The following is a 19205-nucleotide window of genomic DNA, read 5'->3' as shown; positions in this document are numbered from 1 at the left end:
AGTGTAACAGATATGGTAACTGACCACAACAGGAATTTCTTTCCCATAGCTCTGGAAGCTGGAAGATCTACTGAAGCAACAGTGTTCATCACTGGCACCTTCAAGACGCATCTTCTTGTGGCAAAATCCTGCAGTGAAAAGCCAAGTATGAAAATAATTCTATGGAAAAACAACTGTTCTAGAAATGCAAGGAGGTATGTCTCAAGACTCTTAGAAAGGCAAAGCCCTCATGAATCAATCATCTTCCATAGGTCCCTCATCTTCATACTAGCATATTAGGGGCTAGGATTTAACATAAGAATTGAGCCAACATCAATATTCATCAATAGTCAACATTCAGAACACAGCAACATGTGTGGTAGCCTGGGGTAGAAGCAGTAGGATCAAGAGTTCAAAGCCGTCTTGACTGTGAAGTGAGACTGGGGCTAACTTGAGCTGTATGAGAACCTGCCTCAAAAGAGGGAGGACAGGAAGGAATGAAGAAATGAAGGAAGGGATGAGGGAATGAAGGAAACCAAAAGAATCTCTTTGTTCTTTTGCTTTTGAGGCAGGGTCTCATCTCACTGTATGCTCCAAACTGGTCCCAAACATAGCCTTATCCCTCAGACTCTACATGCTGGGTTTATGAGTACATGCCATCGCACCTAACCAATGGGATCTTTTCAAAATACAAATCTGATTGTGTCTCTACCCCCAACCCACTCCAGCCCCACCAGCTTTGAATAAATATTGGATGGGTTTTCACAGTTCTTCAGCTGAGGAACACAGTTCTTTGTGTAGCCTACAGGATCTAGTGTGATCTGAGTTCATGCCCCATGTTTATGTGCCTTTCTCTCTGGGCACACTGGCCAGGAATCAGCTGTCATTCTGCCAAAGAACCTTGTACATCCCCACTCTTCCACATGTGAGCTCCTAGGTAACCTCAGACAGTACAGTGAAGACCTCTTTAATGCAAGTCATCTTTTTTTTAACTTTCTTTTTTTTTGACATGATTTTAAAAAAATCTTTTCTCATTTTACATACAAATCCCAGTTCCCACTTCCTCCCCTCCTCCCCCTATCTCATCCTTCCCCCTACCACACCCCATCCACTCCTAAGAGAGTTAAGGCTTCCCATGGAGAGCCAACAAAGTCTGGCATATCTGTTTGAAGCAGGACCAAGGCCCTCCCCGCTATATCTAGGCTGAGCAAGGTATCCCTCCAAAGAGGATGGGCTCCAAAAAGCCAGTTCAAGCACTAGGGATAAATCCTGGTCCCACTACCAGTGATCTCACAGACTGCCCAAGCCACATTCAGAGGGCCAAGTTACATCCAGTGCAGGTTCCCCAGTTGTCAGTCCTGAGTCAGTGAGCTCCCACTAGCTCAGGTCAGCTGTTTCTGTGGGTATCCCCCAAATAGTCTTGACCCCTTTGATGATATTATTGCTCCTCCCTCTCTTCAACTGGACTCTGGGAGCTCAGCCCAGTGCTTACCTGTGGATCTCCACATCTGCCTCCTTCAGTAATGCAAGTCTTCTTTGTGTTTTGTTCCTGAGACAAGGAACCAATGACACAACTTGATTTGGAATGTATAATCTTCCTACTCCCCAATCCTGGGACGGCAGGTGTACACCACCACTCCTGGTTCTGGTGGAAGCCCTCATGACACCTAGATATGCTCATAGTGACATCCAGATATGCTCATATCCCTAAGAATTTTTCATAAGATTCTCTTTCCTTAAAATATTTTAGAAGCTTTTACTTTATATTTATTTAGATAACCATTTTCTTGATACCTGCTTTCTCTCATTAGACTATAAGTGTGCAAGGGCAGAAATGTGCAGGTTGGGATTGTTCTTTTCTACCCCAAGCACCAAGTACCCAGTGTTTAGATAAAGCTTGTTCCTTCATATTCTCCCTAGAGACACATGGCTCCTTCCATGCATAACTCCCACCTGCCAGTCTCTCTTGATTCTTCCTACATCCCCTCTACTCGGTCAGCCTTTTTTTCACCCTAACTGTTCCACCTATAACCTTGAGACAGGCTTGGTGGGAATAAAAGATGGTTTGGTTTCTCCTCTCCCGGTTGGATTTGCTGTTGCTTTGTTTTGTTTTTCTTGTCTACATCCAACCTGCGAATATTATTATCAATCATCCTCCATGGCACACTCCTGCTTCAAACATTTCAGTGATATTTATTTGATCTCTGAATGAGGAAGAGATTCTGTAAGCATAAAAGTAATGGAAGAAATCACCGAGGGAAAGAAAATCAATACATTGGACTACACCAAATTAAAAACTTCTGGATGTCAGAAGCCATTCCAAACCAAACTAAAAAGCAAATGACAAGACTGGGGAAAGTCTATGCAATAAATATGATGAAAGGTTGTTATCCCTCAAATATAAAGAGCTCATATAAATCGATAAGAAAAATACTAAAATCCCAGTGGGAAAATGGGTAAAGGGCCAGGACTATGCACAAATAGCTTAATAAACACATGAAAAATCTTTAACTGCAGCAGTCCTGGGGGACATGCAAATTCATACAATGCTTCCCATCATTCACCTACCAAATCAGGGCATTAAAGCTGAAAGGCTAGAGATACGTATGGCTCAGTGGTCCATTGCTTGTCGAACTTTTAAAGGCCCTGCAGCACCTGGTGGAGGCGAGGTGTTTGCTACTTCACAAGTGTCTTAGTTACTTTTCTATTGCAGCGACAAAATACCATGGCCAAGGCAACTTATAAAAGAAAGCATTTCATTTGGGGCTCACAGTTCTAGAGGGTCAGAGTGGTCTGCATGGCCCAGGCAGGCATGGCATGGCCCTGGGGCAGTAGTTGAGTTACATCTGATCTACAAAGAGACAGAGAGAAAGCTACCTGAGAATGGTGTGGGCATTTGAAACCTCCAAGCCCACTCAAAGTAACACACCTCTTCTGACAAGGCCACACCTCCTAATCCTTCCCAAACAGTTCCACCAACTGGGGACCAAGTATTCAAATTTATGAACCTATGGGGGCCGTTCTTATTCAAACCACACCAAGAAAGAATAAGGAATTGCTCCTTGTTTTCTTTGGCTGTTTTGTTTTTTTTGTTTGTTTGTTTTTTTTTTTTTTTTTTAAAGACAGTTCCACTGTGTAACACAGGTTGGTCTCAAACTCCTGAGCCTCCAGCCTCAGCTTCCAGAGTGCAGGGATGCTGGGCCTACAGGCAAGCATTGCAAGGAAGTACCTTTGGGGCTTTCAACATCTTGCCACCATCTACAGCAATGGTTCTCAACTTTCCTAATGCTGCGACTCTTTCATATAGTTCCTCATGGTGTGGTGACCCCCAACCATAAAATTACTTTCATTGCAACTTCATAACTATAATTTTGCTACTGTTACGAATCATAATGCAAATATCCATGTTTTTCCATTGTCTTAAAGGACTTCTATGAAATGATCCTTGGGCACCCCCCCCAAGGGTTTGCAACCCACAAGTTGAGAACCCCTACTCTAGAAGAAAGCATAAAGAATTTGCAGGGTTCAAAGACTCTCCAGATTCTAGTTCTTGCCTTTATGTCTCAGCTTACCCTCTGCTTGCAATAAGGATTGTATGCAATAAGCAGTATGGAATGCTGCATCCAGGAGTTGCCTTCCTGGATGTTCTGCCTCCTCCTTTGCACCCTTCCTGGATACCCACCTTCTGTCACCTACTCCTTGACAATTCTTGGAGAAGTCACAACCTTCAAGAAACTCCTTAGGTAGGCTTGACACTCCTTCCCCTTCCCCATATTCTCATTACAAACCCCTTTCCTTACTAGGCAATATTGAGAATGACTCTTTACAGCTTTCCGTCCACCTTAGATTATATGTGTCTCATGAGAGGCATTATATTTTTATTCATTCCTGTATCCCTGAGCCTAATCCAGGAGAGATGCTCAACAGATGACTCTGAACTAATCAATCATGTAATAAATTAGGCATTCCATTTTGCACCATAAATTTTTGCCACTATGCTGGTAAATGTGAGTTTTACTTAAAATGGATAAAATTAAATGCTTTTGGATAGAGAAGAAATCCCTCATTCATGCCCCAGCCCTTATTTCAAGCCCATGTTCTATCATCCTGTGGGTTGTAACCTACTAGAGACTATGAAATTAAGCCCTGGGTCACAGCTGCCATTATCTTAATGAAAACTATCAGAAGCAGAATGGAATGGGATGACTCTCGTAGCCTTCTTCACCTCTGTTCTAATATTCGCTCTTATTTTCATTGCTCCACCTGCTGCACCCAGGTGTGGAGAAGTACTGGCAAATAGTAATAATAAAATAAGACCCCAAGGGGATGAAGCTCCTGCTCTGATTTTTCTTTCACAAAAAAAGCAACAGAGCTCTCTAGGCAGGTCTTGGTCTCGTTCCCTGAAAATTGGGGATAGTAACAATCCAAGTTGGGGCTGGGGAAGTGGCTAAGTCAATGGAGGCGAGTATGAAGACCTAGTTCAATCTCTAGCACCCAAGTTTAAAAATAGTTTTAGTGGCATGCACTCTTAATCCCAACACTTTGAAGACGGAGATGGGCAGAGGTCCCTGGAGCTCTGTGGCCGGCCATCCTAGCCTAATCATCAAAGTCCTGGCCAACAAAAACCAAACCAAAACAAAACAAAAACAAATAAGACCAAGGTGAACAGCTCCTGAGAAAAGACTCTGGAGGGTGACCCTGGCAGGTGCTCACTCATGTGTATGCACACACACGTGCGCACACACGTGCACATGTCGATCATACACATATACACAAATAGGCTGGGCTGGTGGTGTGGTTCTGTGGCCTTTGGTACCATTGCCAGCACCTCACATACTAGGAACAATCAGAGCAATGTACAAATGAGCTGGCACAGCAAAGACCTGGTTTAGCTTCAAGTGCTCACTCAGCACTGTTTGTCAGCACAGAGACCTCAAGCACCAGAAGCACACAGCACAGCCTGTATCCAAACCTCCTCTGCTCTGCTGTCGAGCCCCTCTGCTTTGTTTCAAACAAGCTGCCCAGCTGCCTTTAGGCTGTGATGCAGTCCCCAGCCTCCCAAACTTGAGAGAATGTGTGCACTCACGGTCATCAAGCAAGTGCCTGGAGCCCAGGGCTACAGATTCTGTCTTTGAAAATTACAAATATGACCATATCATTCCCCTGCTTCACATCCTTCTATGGTGTCCTTATACTCAAGATGAGACAATGGCTCCCTGATTTCCCTTAAAATGTCCTTTTGATGTCCCTTCCATCCTGACCAGCCTCCCAGGCCTGCATATCCCAAGCCAGCTATGCTTAGTCCCGGGGCCTTTCTATGCTGCCCTGACTGCGCAGGACACCCCTCCATCCTTCTGAGATCTCCAATAGGCATTGGCAGTTTCCTGGATTCTGGCACCCCTCCATGTCTACTCCCTGCTCTGGACTCATTGACCCTCTCTATGGTTGTCTTAGTTTTTGTTTCTGTTGCTGTGATAAAAGACACCATGGCCAAAAGCAACTTGGGAAGAAAAGGTTTTATTTCATCTTACAGCTTGCTGTCCCTCATCCAGAAAGTCAGGGCAGGAACTCAAGGCAGGAACAAAGGACGAATGCTGCTTACTGGTTTACTCCTCATCGCTCATTCTTGTATCACTCAGGACCACCTACCCAAGAATGGGACCACCCACATTGGGCTGGGCCCTCACACGTTAGTCACTAATACCTCACAGACTTGTCTACAAGCCAATCTGGTGAGGACATTTTTCAGCTGAGGTTCTCTCTCCCCACCTCATTCTAGCCTGTGTCAGTTGACATAAAAACCATTGTAGAACTGGCTTCAGCTCCAATTCTGCCAGCTGCTCCTGTGTTTGTCTTACTCCTCAAGCACAGGGGCTGTGCCTTTTGTCTGATGTCACCAACATCCGGCATAGCACCTCCCTTGGGTGGCCCAATAGAAAGAGGGAAGGAGGCAGACATTGAGTGAAAATTCTTCATCTGACATTTCCAAGGTCAGAAGGCAACTCAGAGCCTTAGAACTTGGAACCATATTCTAAATACCAAGCCCCTGTGGGCACAGCCTCAGAAGAGAAGGGAGCTCCAGAATGAAGGGGTTCAAGGCACAATGTGGCAAGCTGTATGCCAGCACAGTCCCACAGACTTCACAGCCATAGGAGGGTTTTTAGGAGGAATGTAGGTTTATACAAAGCCGGTTCACTGAACGTTGAGAGACCACTGAGGAGCCAGGAGCCTGGATGTCTCTGTGGCCTAAACATACTTAAGGTAGGGCAGGAATAAGACTATTCTCCCTACTATAGTGTGTGTGTGTGTGTGTGTGTGTGTGTGTGTGTGTGTGTGTGTGTGAATGTACACACAACCCCAGATACTCCTCAGGTCCTGAGCAACCTGTCCTGGTGGCAGAGGGCATACCATGATGGGTGACAGGCCTCCCAGTCTCAGGAAAGGTAAGCAATGGTGGATGTCACTTTAGAGAACTCAGAGCATTCCACCCCATTCTCCACCCATGGTAGATGGTGACTGAGATCCCCATTTTGACTTGCTTCTCTCTAGCTTAGGTTCCTTGTTCAAGTGCAGAGGACTTTCCCTACAGTAGCAGAAAGTGATGCAATTGAATTTAAAGGAAAGGAAACAGGACTGTGAGAACTGTTTGTGGAGGCCTCAAGTAGAAAAGGCAGAGAGTGGGTTATTTTGGAAATTTCCCTGTCACAACTTCCAGCATGGTAGGTATTAACTATATAACACACTTTTAGGGGTTGATGGGAGGAGACAGGGGACAAGCTTCCCCTGGAATCCACCCTGCAGTTCAAAAGGGGATGTTCTGGTTGCCCCTCCTTGGTACACACTGTGCTGGTCAGAGCTGCCTTCCTGGTACCCCAATATCAAGCTAAAGAGTTCACTGACTTGAGTTAGGGCATAGAAAATACAACGGTGACAGAGGCAGCTCCAAAATGCTTAATGATGAGGATAGGACCTGGGCAGCAGCAAGCCAGTCCCAACTTCCAAGAGTAAGGCTGGTTCTGCAAATGTGGAGAGAAGGTTCTCCGGGCTCCCCTAAACGTGTGGGATGGAAATCGTGCAATCTGGAATATGCAACTTTGAGCTGGGTCTCCCTGAGTTTTGGGGTCAGAGAAGTACCCGTTATCAGTAGGTGGTGGTAATACATGCTGTCGATCCCAGCATTCTGGAATCTGAGGCAGGAGAATCACAAATTCAAGGCTGCAATTTCAAAAAACAAACAAACAATAAAAATTGTGCCTCTCATTTTTCAGTATTTGCTAAACAGATTCCAGAAATAAAGGGGCACAAAAATGTCACTGCTGAAAGAGAATCACTTTCATTACAATGTCATCACCTATGCCTGACTCTTCTTACGTATACACACATGTACACACACACACACACACACACACACACACACACACACACACACACACACACACAGCGCCTTCAAGATTCCCAGGCTCTCTCCTTCTATCCTCAGGTCTCACACATTCTGCCATATGCCCCACATATATAACTCAATAACTACGCCCTTGAGGAAAACAACAAATTTACTATTCACCTAGTGGTTGTAAAGTAAAATTGCAGGCATAGTGATAAAAAGGAAACAATCAACTTGGTATTCCTCAGCTTCTAACACAAATGGAAAAGAGGAAGACACATGGCGGCGGGTGAGGATCTCGGATGCTTCAGGGACCAAGTACTGAACACAAACCAGCAAGGGGAGCTCAAGCATCACCCAAAAAGGCGATCCAGGCTTAGCTCTGATTGTTCTCTAAAACGCAGATCCAAATTGCCACTCCTTGATTTTCAGAAGCCAGAAATTCTAATCTAATATGAAGCCTCTTGATTCTTAGAGGGCAATTCAGTTTTCCTGGAAACATTAAATGAACTGAATCTCGCAGTGAGCCCTGCAGCTTCCGGTACTCTGCTGGAGAGGTGCAAGGCATCTCCCCTAACTGTGGTATTACACTGCCACTCTCCAGCCACCATTCGCCATTGCAGCAGAGGCATCTAGGAGAAGGCTCTCAGCTTTACTCCGCACCCAGGGCTGGATGCCAGAACTCCAGAGAACAACTAAATCTACAGGAAGTGGAAGGCTCAGCTGAGCCACGCAGGGGCAGAGACTGGAGCCTTGCAGATTAAATGGCCGACTGCTCCTGCAGGAAACCCTCAGGGTTGGGAAGGCTTTTATCCGGCTCAGAAGCCAGGGCTGCCTCTCGGAGGACTTCCAGATGCTCCTCAGCAGCAGACAGCGACTGGTCGATCCAGTCCAGGCCCCCGGTTAGGTGACAGGCATTCCTGGTCACTAGCACCAAGTGACTGACGGAGAGGAGCAGGGCAGTTGTCCTGGGTTGAGAGAGAGAGATAGAGAGAGAGAGAGAGAGAGAGAGAGAGAGAGAGAGAGAGAGAGAGAGAGAGATCAGGCTCTGTAGAAAGTGGGGAACTTTGCACAAAAGCTCAAATGGGTGCACACTCTAGATTGGTGTTCCCCAAACTGAAGACCCTCTCCTGAAAGGTGGGTGGTTTTTGTAACATAATGGGTCCATGCTGAAATACATAGTGATAGCTGGCTTAAATAAGGTTAACTGTCTTGGAGCTTTTGATGAGCTTGACAAAACTCCAAGGGGAAACAGGAGAGCTGTGTCTGGTAAACATACTTAAGAAGGTGGAAGCGGCTTTCAGCAGCACACCTATTAACAGCTCCCAGAAGGGTGTTTTACGAAACAGTTTGGATGTGGTCAATTGGATGAGCAGATCTCCAACTGCTGCCCACTTAAAGATGGGCTATATATATCCCTCTTCAGTGAACATCCCTTATTGATCACAAATCAATAAGCCCAGGGCTGGCTTACTCAATGCTAAAGAAAATGTAATTGAAAATCAAATTGAGGAGGAGAGTTTTGTTTGTTGTTATTTCCGTGGTTTGTTTTTTTTTTTTTTTGATTGAAAAATTCACTAGGAAATAATTTTTATGTGGTGAGAGTGCCAGATGTGTTCAGGGCTTCATTATCGATTACTAACCCATGGAGAAGCTGAGCAGCAATAATAACGGGGCAGGGAAACCACAGCAGATATGTCCCGACTTACTGGCCACCTGGCAACCATTACATGACATGCCCATGGGAGTCTCACAAATCAAATGAAGATAACGTATAAGTATCTAATGGGTTCACATTCATAGGGCTGAGTGCATTCTGTGAAGTGGAGGAGGGTCTGGAAAAGAGGCTCCTGAGATGCCTGATGGGGACTGAGTTCCACTGTGGCTGACGAATTACATGTTCTTGTTGCTGGTCTCACCACAGCCCTGCTGGATGGTGCTTTCAGCAAGGTGTGGCTGTTTTTGAGTCCAAAGATCAGAGGGAGGAATGGGGAGTGAAGGACAGGGAGGCCAAGTTAGCATAGCCAGGTAAGCATGCACATCCAAGCCTGATACGTGGCTTGCTCCCTCGTCTCGGGGATTCAGAAAGAAGTCTGGTCTCTATCACCTGCCAGGCTCGACTCACTGGTTGGTTCAGTGTTGACATGGAAGGGGATGAGCCCAAGAGTCAGAGGTGGCCTTGGAAATCTGGAAAAAGATCCTCTTTAAACAAGCCAGGTAGTCAACCTGGCAGGCTTGATAAGAGGGACCCTGAGGGGTGACAAGATGAGTGGGCCCTCCTCCCCGTCTCACCTTGCATCCAGGAGCTTGGGGTCCAGTGGAGGGTACATTGACTTCACGACATCGTCCACTCTGAGGAAAGGCAATAAGGACAACTGTTAACATTTGACCTTCTCGTCCCCTTTTCTCCCTCCTTCCTTCCCATCCTCACGCTAGACTTCTCTGTTGGTATTACACACCCACTCTTGGGGGGGGTGTCCTTTCTCTAACTGTTTCTGCATGCCCAGAAGAGTCTAACAGAAAGACTTCAGGTTCTGCTTGGAAAGTATTCTGCTGTCTGCTTTTGCTTTCATTCCAATGGTTAAAACGTGTGAAGTCATACATATGGAGTGATGCTCAGGATTACTGCTGAATTTAAAAGGTAATTGGCAAGCAGCAGCACGCTGTGTCCCTCTGCATATATAAATACAAACAATAAACCAAAGCTATGAAATGCAAGAGGGAAGGTCTAGAAAAATGTTCACCATTTGATGGTGGCTACATCCCCAAACTGGAAAGGGTGGAGCATCCGACTTTTCAGATAATCTATTCTGGAAGTAGATTAACTTTTATAAGCAAGTTTTTACTTTTGTATTTCTTTAAGAGATGCTAATACAGTGACATAAAACACTTTTTTAAAAAAAAAGCCACAGTTTAATTTGGTTTCTAACTACTCTGCTGTGCGTCTGGTCCATGCTGCATAGCCCATGACTAATATTTTAAGTTAAGTTTCTACCTGCTCTGATTTGTGGGATACAAGGTTTTGCTCCCATGGATCAGTTGGTAAAGAGAAAAGAATGAAAACTGTGGCCAGAGGCACGGAGGTCCTCAGCATCTGTCCCAGATAGCCTCTTCCCTCTCTGCAGAGCCCAAGGCAGAAGCCACTCTCCTGGAAATATTAAATCATATTCCTGGCAGATGAAGAAAATAAAACAGGAAGGACACAGGGACAAATATCAGCCAGAGTGAGAACCCGTGGGGGCAAATGAAGAAAACGAGAATTCTGGCAAGAAACATGAAGTAGGTGGTCCCAGGTACTCGCAGAGAGCTCTACCCTCCTGGCAATGCCACACTCTCACTTTGGCACACTGTTAACCATGTCCCCTCTCAGAAATCTCAGTATCCTAACACCCTGTTTGTAGCCTGCATCTCGGGGGGCCTGTCCAGGCCCTGTGAGTGGATCTCAGAAATGATAAAAAGCCTGGGTGGGGGTGTCTCCTAAGGGACTGGTGCAAACCAGGAAGTTACACCCCTGGGGCATCTCCAGAGCCAGGAGCTATTCTGGCCTGCATCCTCCCTCTCACTTTCTCATCTCCCTGAACTACCGAGACAGAGTTCAAGTACACCAAGTCTTGTTTTTCTCAGAGGATCTTACAGGTTGCTCCTCCTGAGCTTTTACCAGCTTACTGGAGACAGAAAAGGCTGGTTCCTTGTGATTTCACCCAGGCACCAGGAATGCACACTGGAGGCCATTCAAGGCACTGGGGTCAGGTGACTGATAAGAACACTTTCCTGGAGTGGATCATCTGACAGCAAACCCACATACCAGCCACCAGGTGGCAGCACACATTTAGCACAGCCCTTTGCTCTAAGAAAAGGGCCTTATTTTTCTTTGCAAAATCCAGTCCAGCTGAGGGGGTGTAGTTGTTGACTAGCGCTCTTGCTGGGTGCCTCCCACAAGGGATTTTGCAGACAGCCTGGAATTCGGGAGGTCTGAATGTTCTGTGGCTTCACCTCCCACCCAGTGCTAGACTGAGTGAGGATCAAGCAGCAAATATGAGCCACCACGAAAGGAAGGTATCCCTCAAACAAGTTCATAGTATAGCTAACAAGCTGGACCTAAGGGCATGGCTGGGAAGTCACTGGAGATAGTAGCATAGGAGCCAGTGGGAAATGTGCCTTCTGACTGCCATAACGTGGCAAGGGATGGGAGGCTGACCAGGTGAGATCCTGAGTGGTCACTATGGAGCCGATGGTTGTCAGCCCATTATCCTGGAACTGTTAAAGGACTTGTGTTGGTAATGGGGATGCTGGGTGACCATCTCAGCTTAAGAATACTGGGATGTTCTGTATACACAGGATATTCTGATAACTGAGGCTGCAGACAGACCTACTGGTTTACAGCATTACTTAGCCTTGCTGGCTACCTCGGCTTCCCCTGTGGAGTGTGGGACTTCACAGCCACTGACCACTCACCTGGGGCTAATCCTCTTGGCCACCACAATGATGTCGCTGACACTCGCTGAAGTCTTCATCTTGGCCCCAGAACCCATTGTCATGGCAACAAGTTTTTCTGTCAGAGTGTGACAAATCTAATATAATAAGGAGGAAAGAGGTGATGAGGGGTGACCTGGCTCCCCACCCCACACGAAGGGCTCTACCACCCTGACAAAGACAAATCTGGCCACACCTTGGGCACTGCCACAAAGCTGGCTCCTACCCTAATGATGAGAGGAAATGGAGTGGAAAGAGGCAAAAGCCAAAAATAGTCTGGGTGATAGTTGGGGGTGGGGGATGGGGCTCAGATCAAGGACAGAACTTCAGCTCAATGAGGACTAAGCTGAAATAATCCATCTAAGAAAAATCATGCGCTCTAATTTCACCATCTTTGTAGGGAATGCTTTCTATCCCCTCCCTTCTCGGTTTAGACTTCCAAATGGATAATATCTCCAGTGGGGAGTCCGCAGAAATGATGCTGAACAAAGGGCAACTGATCTCTTTAGGCACATTCTGGTGCCTAGGTTGGTGATTTTTGAGGGTCCTGCATTATTAGTGTTTGTCCAGGTGATGATGAAAGGGCAAGGGCAAAATGACAATGCATGGGCTTCCTCTACTTCTACCAGCACTGCTGGCCACTTGAAAGGCTTACTGTCTCTTCCTGTATTCTCCCATGCAAAGAGAGCAGGAAGAAGCCCAAGAGGCCACTGGGAAAGAAGGACCACACTCTCCTTCATACTCCAGGGAGATGATGGAGCAAAGGCATTCTGGGGTCTCAAGAGGAAACTCAGAAGCCCTTTTCTTTATCCAAGCTCCCCATTCTAAGAAGTGGGGCCCTCCTGCTCTGATGGAGAAGAACAGGAGAGAAAAACAAAACAAAACAAAACAAAAACAAGGCCCAGGACACATTGTAGCTGGGCAAAGGGAAATGTAGTGTGAGTTATTGCTCCAGTCAGTGTACCTAGCTATCTATGTCTACAATGATATCTGTATGTGCAGCCATATTTATCCATCCAAGGAGCTTCCGGACTCTGAGGCAACAATTTCCTACAGAGGTAGTCAAGGAAGAGGTAGATAAAGGGCTTTTTAATATCCTGTACTGAGTGACCCTAGAGAAAATACCAAGTTGTCTCTTTTGAAATCTTGAATAATTAGTAGACAAGATAAGGTTACTGACGTGCAGAAACCCATATTTGCATCTTGTTAAACATTTGCATGTTATTATTATTCTGTTAGGAAGGATAATATCGGGCAAGAGTTGAGAAATGAATGCTGAAACTATGAAAATGGCTAAAGTGCAATTTGAAAGTAATTTTCCAAAGGTTTCAGGCCTTCAAAAACCAAAGTCTGCCTCCAAGTAGAAGAACTTGTAGTTTGGGTTTTTGGTTTTTTGTTTTGTTTTGTTTTGTTTTTTTTATCTCTGACTATTCCATTTGTCTGATTATTGTCACCAAAGAAGCCAAGGAAGACTTTCTAATAACTCAAACCCAAATAAAGAATGCATTCCATGGACTAGCTCAGGATTAATAAACAGAGGAGGCCAGGGAGGCCGGAGCCTCATTTGCTTCAGCAGCTGCATGGCTTTAGACACCCAGATTTCCCCATGATTGGTAAAATTATTACTGGAGACCCCCCAAGCTGTCTTTCCCACAGATCACTGTGTTAAGAGAACCAGGTGAGATAAAGCCTAAAGAGGACTTTTAGAATGCCCAAGTAAAACAGACCCAACAGGGAGAGGTGGAGGTAGACTGTAGAAATACAGCTGGAGGCTAACAAGGGCTGCTTTCAAGGTCAACTCATGTACACCCAGGGTGCTCCAGCAGCCGCCCCTGGCCTCACAGGGAAATAGGAGTATTACCTTCAAGATGGCGATGCAGTGGGACATGAGGCCCCTGAGGAGACAAGAGGAAAGTGTCAGTGCTGCCCTAAAGAGCCCAGCTCCTTCTGGCTACCCCCACTGCTCTCCAGCCAGCACCAGGTAAGCATAGCAGGCACCATCCCCAAGCAGAATAACCCACACCTCTAGCCAGCTCTGTCCCCCACCTGCCAAGTTCAGCATTTTATATCTCTGTATATCCAACATGCCCTTGCCCTTAGATTCAGCCTGGTGAGTTCCTCTTTCAGTAAACTCAAGTCAAAAGGCACCCATTCAGGGGAGGCCCTGAGGCCCCACCCTCCATAAGGGCTCATAGGCAGTTAATGGTTGTTGGGTAAAGGGAAAGGAGAGACATTTTCTTTAGTTAGTGGTATAGCCACCTTGGGATGGCCATGCTTCCATAAATAATTCCTGTAAGAAACCATAGTTAAACTAAATGGGATACACACACACACACACACACACACACACACACACACACACACACAAGACATGAAATAAGAAGGTAAAGGGGACTACCTAAGAAGAGAAGGGTATCACAGAGGTAGGAGGAGAACAAGAAATGATAATGGGGCAAATGATTAAAATGATTAAAATCCATTACGTCCATGTATGAAAATGTACGTACTCATTAAGTAAAATTTAAAATGTTTTTTAAAAGGCAGTCCTCTGGGACATGCTTCACCAAAGCTACCTTGATCTTGTTACCCCAGACAGACTTAGACACTGCTCACTCCCTGTGCCACTCCTCATGCACTGAGATCCCCTAGACTCTCTTTGACACTGGCTTTGGTGCAGTTCTATCTCCCTGTCACTCTGACATCCACAGGGCCTGGCTCCATACCCTCTCTATAGTGCCCATAAACGTATGTCAGAAAGCAAAACGATAAAGGGATAATGAAAGGCAGTGGCACACACTTCTCAAAGTGCAGTCCTGCTGGACAGACAGCCCTCTGTGGAACACTGAAAGCAAAGGCCACCTGGAGTTGATTCAAAATCCCTGGGCAGTCCAAGAATAAGCCAACCCACACTGGGAGACTTTATAATGATGCCTGCCACACGTCCAACTGCCTGGGTGTTCAAATCTACAAAGTCGGAGGGATGGGACAAGAACGAACACTGTCATGCCCTATGCCGACATCCCTCACCATGACGACAGGGGAAGAGCTCTGGATACACAGTGGAGTGTTCCAGTAAAGAGAACCCAGAAGTTCCATTGCCATCCTAAAGGGCTAGAAAGCAAAAGTTCCCTGGGGCCTTACGAGGCATCTTCAATCCAGTCTTCATTCTCCAGAATGGCCTCGATGTGGGGGTTGGTGATGACAACATCATCAAGCTCTAACTCGGAGGGTTCAGACTGGGTCTCCATCGCACCAATGAGGTCCACAATGGGCCTAAAAGGAATGGCCGCTGTTAGAGTTTCATGACAAGTGACTGTGGCTGATCCTTTTCTCATCACAGCCACTGTTGTAGTTTAGATGTTTAATGTCCCCCAAAGGCCTGTGTGTTAAAGGCTTGGTCCCTAGGATAGCACTACTGGTAGGTGGGCCCTTTAAGAGTGGAGCCCGGTAGGAGGGCTTTAAGTCTTTGAGGCTGGACCCTAAAGGGAATTCTGAGACTTTGGTTTCTCCTTTTCTTCTTTTTCTGCAGTCTGACCATGAGGTGAGCAGTTTGCTGCTCCACGAACTCCCATCTGGCGGCACCATCGATGTCTACATGCAATGAGTCTACTTGATTGTGAATCACAACCATGAAACCCATAAACCGAAAGAAACCTTTTCTCTTTACACTAGGTTATTTCATGCATTTGGTTATGGTGACAAAGGCTTACACAATTTAGAGGAGAGCCCACTTGTCCTGGATACAGACCTAACTGTAATGTGCCCATAGCACAAGACAAGGCACACAGCTAAACAGTGAGTCAAGAAGGCAGACCAAAATGCAAGTAAGACAGGATGAGCTAAACAGCAGGAGAAAGGGCAGGGCTAACATGATTACAGAGAAGTCCTAGACAGAACAAGTGATCTTCCTTTATTCCCCCTCAGGCCCATGTTAGTACAGAAAGGTTGACATTCTGATCACCCAAGCCTACTTGTGTCCCTTAACTGGTGTACAACATCACTCTTGGAAACCACCCCTCCCCTCTGATTAAAACTACCTCCTCCTTCACAACAGGGTTTTGTAGAACCCGAACTACAGAGATATTCCTTGCAAAGCAGAGCCTTGGATGGGAGGGGCATCTAAGTGGGCAGTCACAGGTTGTTAACCACTCAGCCACTCAGCAGAGATGCTATCCTAGTTAAGATCAAGAAACATCAGAAGCCTAAGGTTGGTTGCTAATGTCCTTTATGGATCTCTTCATTCAAAATTCCTAAACTGACTTTGCTTGCAAAATCGATTTCATGTAACAATGCATGATGAAGGAGACAGGCACCCCTATGCTAGGACTGCACGATCAGGAACAGCTGTTGCTTTGGTGTGTGGTTGAGTGTGGGCATCCACATTCCAGAGTTTTGGCTGGAAAATGAGTTGGTTCGTCCCCCTGCCAAATGAGGTGGCCAGCACGGGGCTTTCATGTTAGGCAAACACATTCAATAACTTCTCTGTGACTGAAATGAACAGAAAAGGGGGTATCTCAAGATGCTGCAGTGCTTAAGGAATGTTTTTGTTTTTGTTTTGTTTGACTTTTTTTTTTTTTTTTTTTTTGAGACAAGTTTGTTCTGTGTAATAGCCCTGGCTGTCCTGAACCTACTCTGTAGAGTAAGCTGGCCTCCAACTCAGAGATCCTCCTGCCTCTGCTTCCCAAATGCACCACCCAGGGGAGTCTCCCAGGAGTCTACAGGGAGGACCCCAACTTAGACTCCCACCCATAAGTAGCCTGAACTGGCCATCTCTTGAAACCAAACTGGTGCCTGGCCCAACTGTCACCAGAGAGGCACCATCCAGCAACTGATGGAAGCAGATGCAGAGACCCACAGACAAACATTAGGTAAAGTTCAGGAATTCTGCAGAGGAGGAAGAGAAAGCTGTGTAGGAGCAAGACGAGTCAAGGACACCAGAGAAAGGCTCACACAGTCATCTAACCTTGGCTCAAAGGGACTCACAGAGACTGAAAGGACAACCAGGGAGCCTGCATGGGACTGACTTAGGCACTCTGTATATATATTACAGTTGTGTAGCTTGATCCTAACAGTGGGAAGAGGAGCTGTCTCTGACTCTTTTACTGGCTTTTGGGACCCTAATCCTCATACTGGGTCACCTTGCCCAGCCTTAATACATGGGGAGGTGCTTAAATCTTACTGCAACTTGATATGTTTTATTGATACTCATGGGAGACCTGCCTTTCCTGGATAGACAGAAGAGGAAGGGATTGGGGGGTGGGGGTGGGAGCAGGGGTGCGTGGAGGACTGGGAGGAGAGGATGGGGAAGGCTGTGGCCAGGACGTAAAATAGATAGATGAATAAAAACAATTTCTAAAAGGTGTAAGCCACCACTGCCCAACTTAAGGGATGTCCTTAAGTTCTGAAGTCTTTATAAGGTCTTTATAAAGGAACCATTTAAGAGAGAATATGTTGAGCTGAAGTGGCTCAGCACCAAATTGCTTCTGTCCCTCTGGCTTTCTGTTGTCAGTGCTCAGCTCTCCTCCCTCCCCAGCACAGTCTACTCACTTGGAATCATAGCGCTGTAGCAGGTCTCGAGGCCGGCAGTAGCGCTGCCTACAAACCACCACCAAGGCAGCAAATGAGGCCAGGAAGATGGTGGCCAGCACACCTATGGCGACGATCACCACAGTCTCCATGCTTCCAGGGGCTCCCAGATATAGTCACTCACATCCTCTGAGCAGGTGGAACCTGGAGAGACCAGGACATCAAGCAAATGTGGTAAAGACAAGGCAAGAAATGGAGGGGCGGCTGGGTCTTCCCTGCTACAAATGGCAAATGAGGATGGAGAGGCTAGTGAGGCTCCCTCAAGTCACCTGCAAACCCAAAGGACTAAAGCAAGATGCATCTTATGCCAAATTTCCCTTCTCCTTTATGATAGGTTATTTTCCAGTTACACTGAGATAGCTTTTGAAGCTTGGGACACACTTGCACCAGCACTGATGATTTCACATTAGAAGACATGTGAGTGAAAGAATACCACGATGGAATCAGAAGGTAGGGGTGTGCTTGGTGAGGAGCCCCTCCATCTCAGACACTATGTGTGTGTTAACTTGTCTACCAATAGCCACATGAGGCAGGTGTTGGCATCTCTACTTTATGATAAAGAAACTGAGGTTCCAGAAGATTAAGGCATTTATCCAAGTCTACATAGCTGGCAAGCAGACAGCCACCCACCTAAACTGAAATCAACAGTCACCTTCCTTGTCCTTTCGAAGGAAGAATGAAAACTCTGCAATGGGTTCTGACTGCCACTTTCAGTGCTGCAAACTTAGGAGCAGAGTGGAGTATTCCTTGCCTATCACCATCCGGGAGGGTCGTTCATATCAACAGTCTGGTATGACTTAACAACAGTCTTCTGTTCTGAGAAGTGTATTGCCACGTGCTGTGGTCATTGTCAAACACCCAAATCGAACTTACACAAACTAAGACCAGCTATGATCTCATTATATGATGCAATTCTATAGGACCACCACCCTATATGTGAGCCATTACTTACTGATATGTGATGTGGTCTATCAGTGTATGTTAAACTCAAGCCAGGGCACCTTGGGGAAATACCCTTCATGACATTCTTTCAGGCCTCCCATCTGTATCCCTTTGAGTAGTCTCCTCCCCTGGGTTTAGTTCATTACCTACAAAAAGGAGTGCTCTGCCTTAGCAGTCAGTCTCTATGACCCCAGGATGACCCATCATTTCCATTTGCCATGTCTCCAAGGTTTCAAACTCTCTTGTTGGTCTTTCAGGGAACCATATATTGATTATCTACAATGCAACAAACACTAAATTCTGAAGACTAAAGATGAGAAGATAGACTCCGCTCCCCCATGTTAACGAACTGGTAGGGAAGAAGGATTCTGCTCTGTGTTAAGGGGCTGTGTGAAGGCTTGGACGGTAAAGATTACATTTGCATGACACTTTCTAGAAAAGCCTCCTTCACAAACCTGGGGATGCTTGAGCTGGGTCTTGAGGGATGGGCAAGAGTGCCAGGTAGATAGGATGGGGGTTTTACTGGCTTAAATTGCCAAGGAAACCTCCTCAGGGGTCTCCAAGGCTGCTCTCTCAGAAGGATTTTTTTCATCTTGTACCGCTGTTGGGAAACCAGGAAGAGAGGGGTACAAACACTCTATACTGTCCTTCCTTGTCTAACACTTTTCTTTCCTCCGTCCGTATTCATGTCTTCCTTTCTAGACTTTTTCCTCCAGTAACCACTTCTCCAGGCTTCCCACATCCTCTCTCCCATGCCCCCATTCCTCCAAGCTTCCCCCTGTCTTCCTCTTCTCTCTCTTCCAGTAGTTTCCAGTGTTTCTTTTGAGCTTCTGTGCTCTCTTGA

General features: G+C 46.2%; 1 protein-coding gene across 1 annotated transcript; it reads right to left on the bottom strand.

Annotated features, from left to right (window-relative positions):
- Positions 1-8120: 8120 nt before the first annotated feature.
- Positions 8121-17511, bottom strand: Tmem98 (transmembrane protein 98). Its single transcript, XM_035447338.1, has 6 exons — positions 17381-17511; positions 14975-15106; positions 13695-13728; positions 11816-11931; positions 9653-9712; positions 8121-8328 (listed from the first exon to the last, which is right to left on the bottom strand). Exons 1-6 carry the CDS (start codon positions 17509-17511, stop codon positions 8121-8123), a joined length of 681 nt encoding a protein of 226 aa, XP_035303229.1.
- Between the last annotated feature and the right edge of the window lie 1694 nt (positions 17512-19205).

The sequence above is a fragment of the Cricetulus griseus genome, chromosome 7 (genome assembly GCF_003668045.3).
Source record: "Cricetulus griseus strain 17A/GY chromosome 7, alternate assembly CriGri-PICRH-1.0, whole genome shotgun sequence".
NCBI classification, from domain to species: domain Eukaryota; kingdom Metazoa; phylum Chordata; class Mammalia; order Rodentia; family Cricetidae; genus Cricetulus; species Cricetulus griseus.
This window is presented reverse-complemented; position numbering and strand designations above follow the sequence as displayed.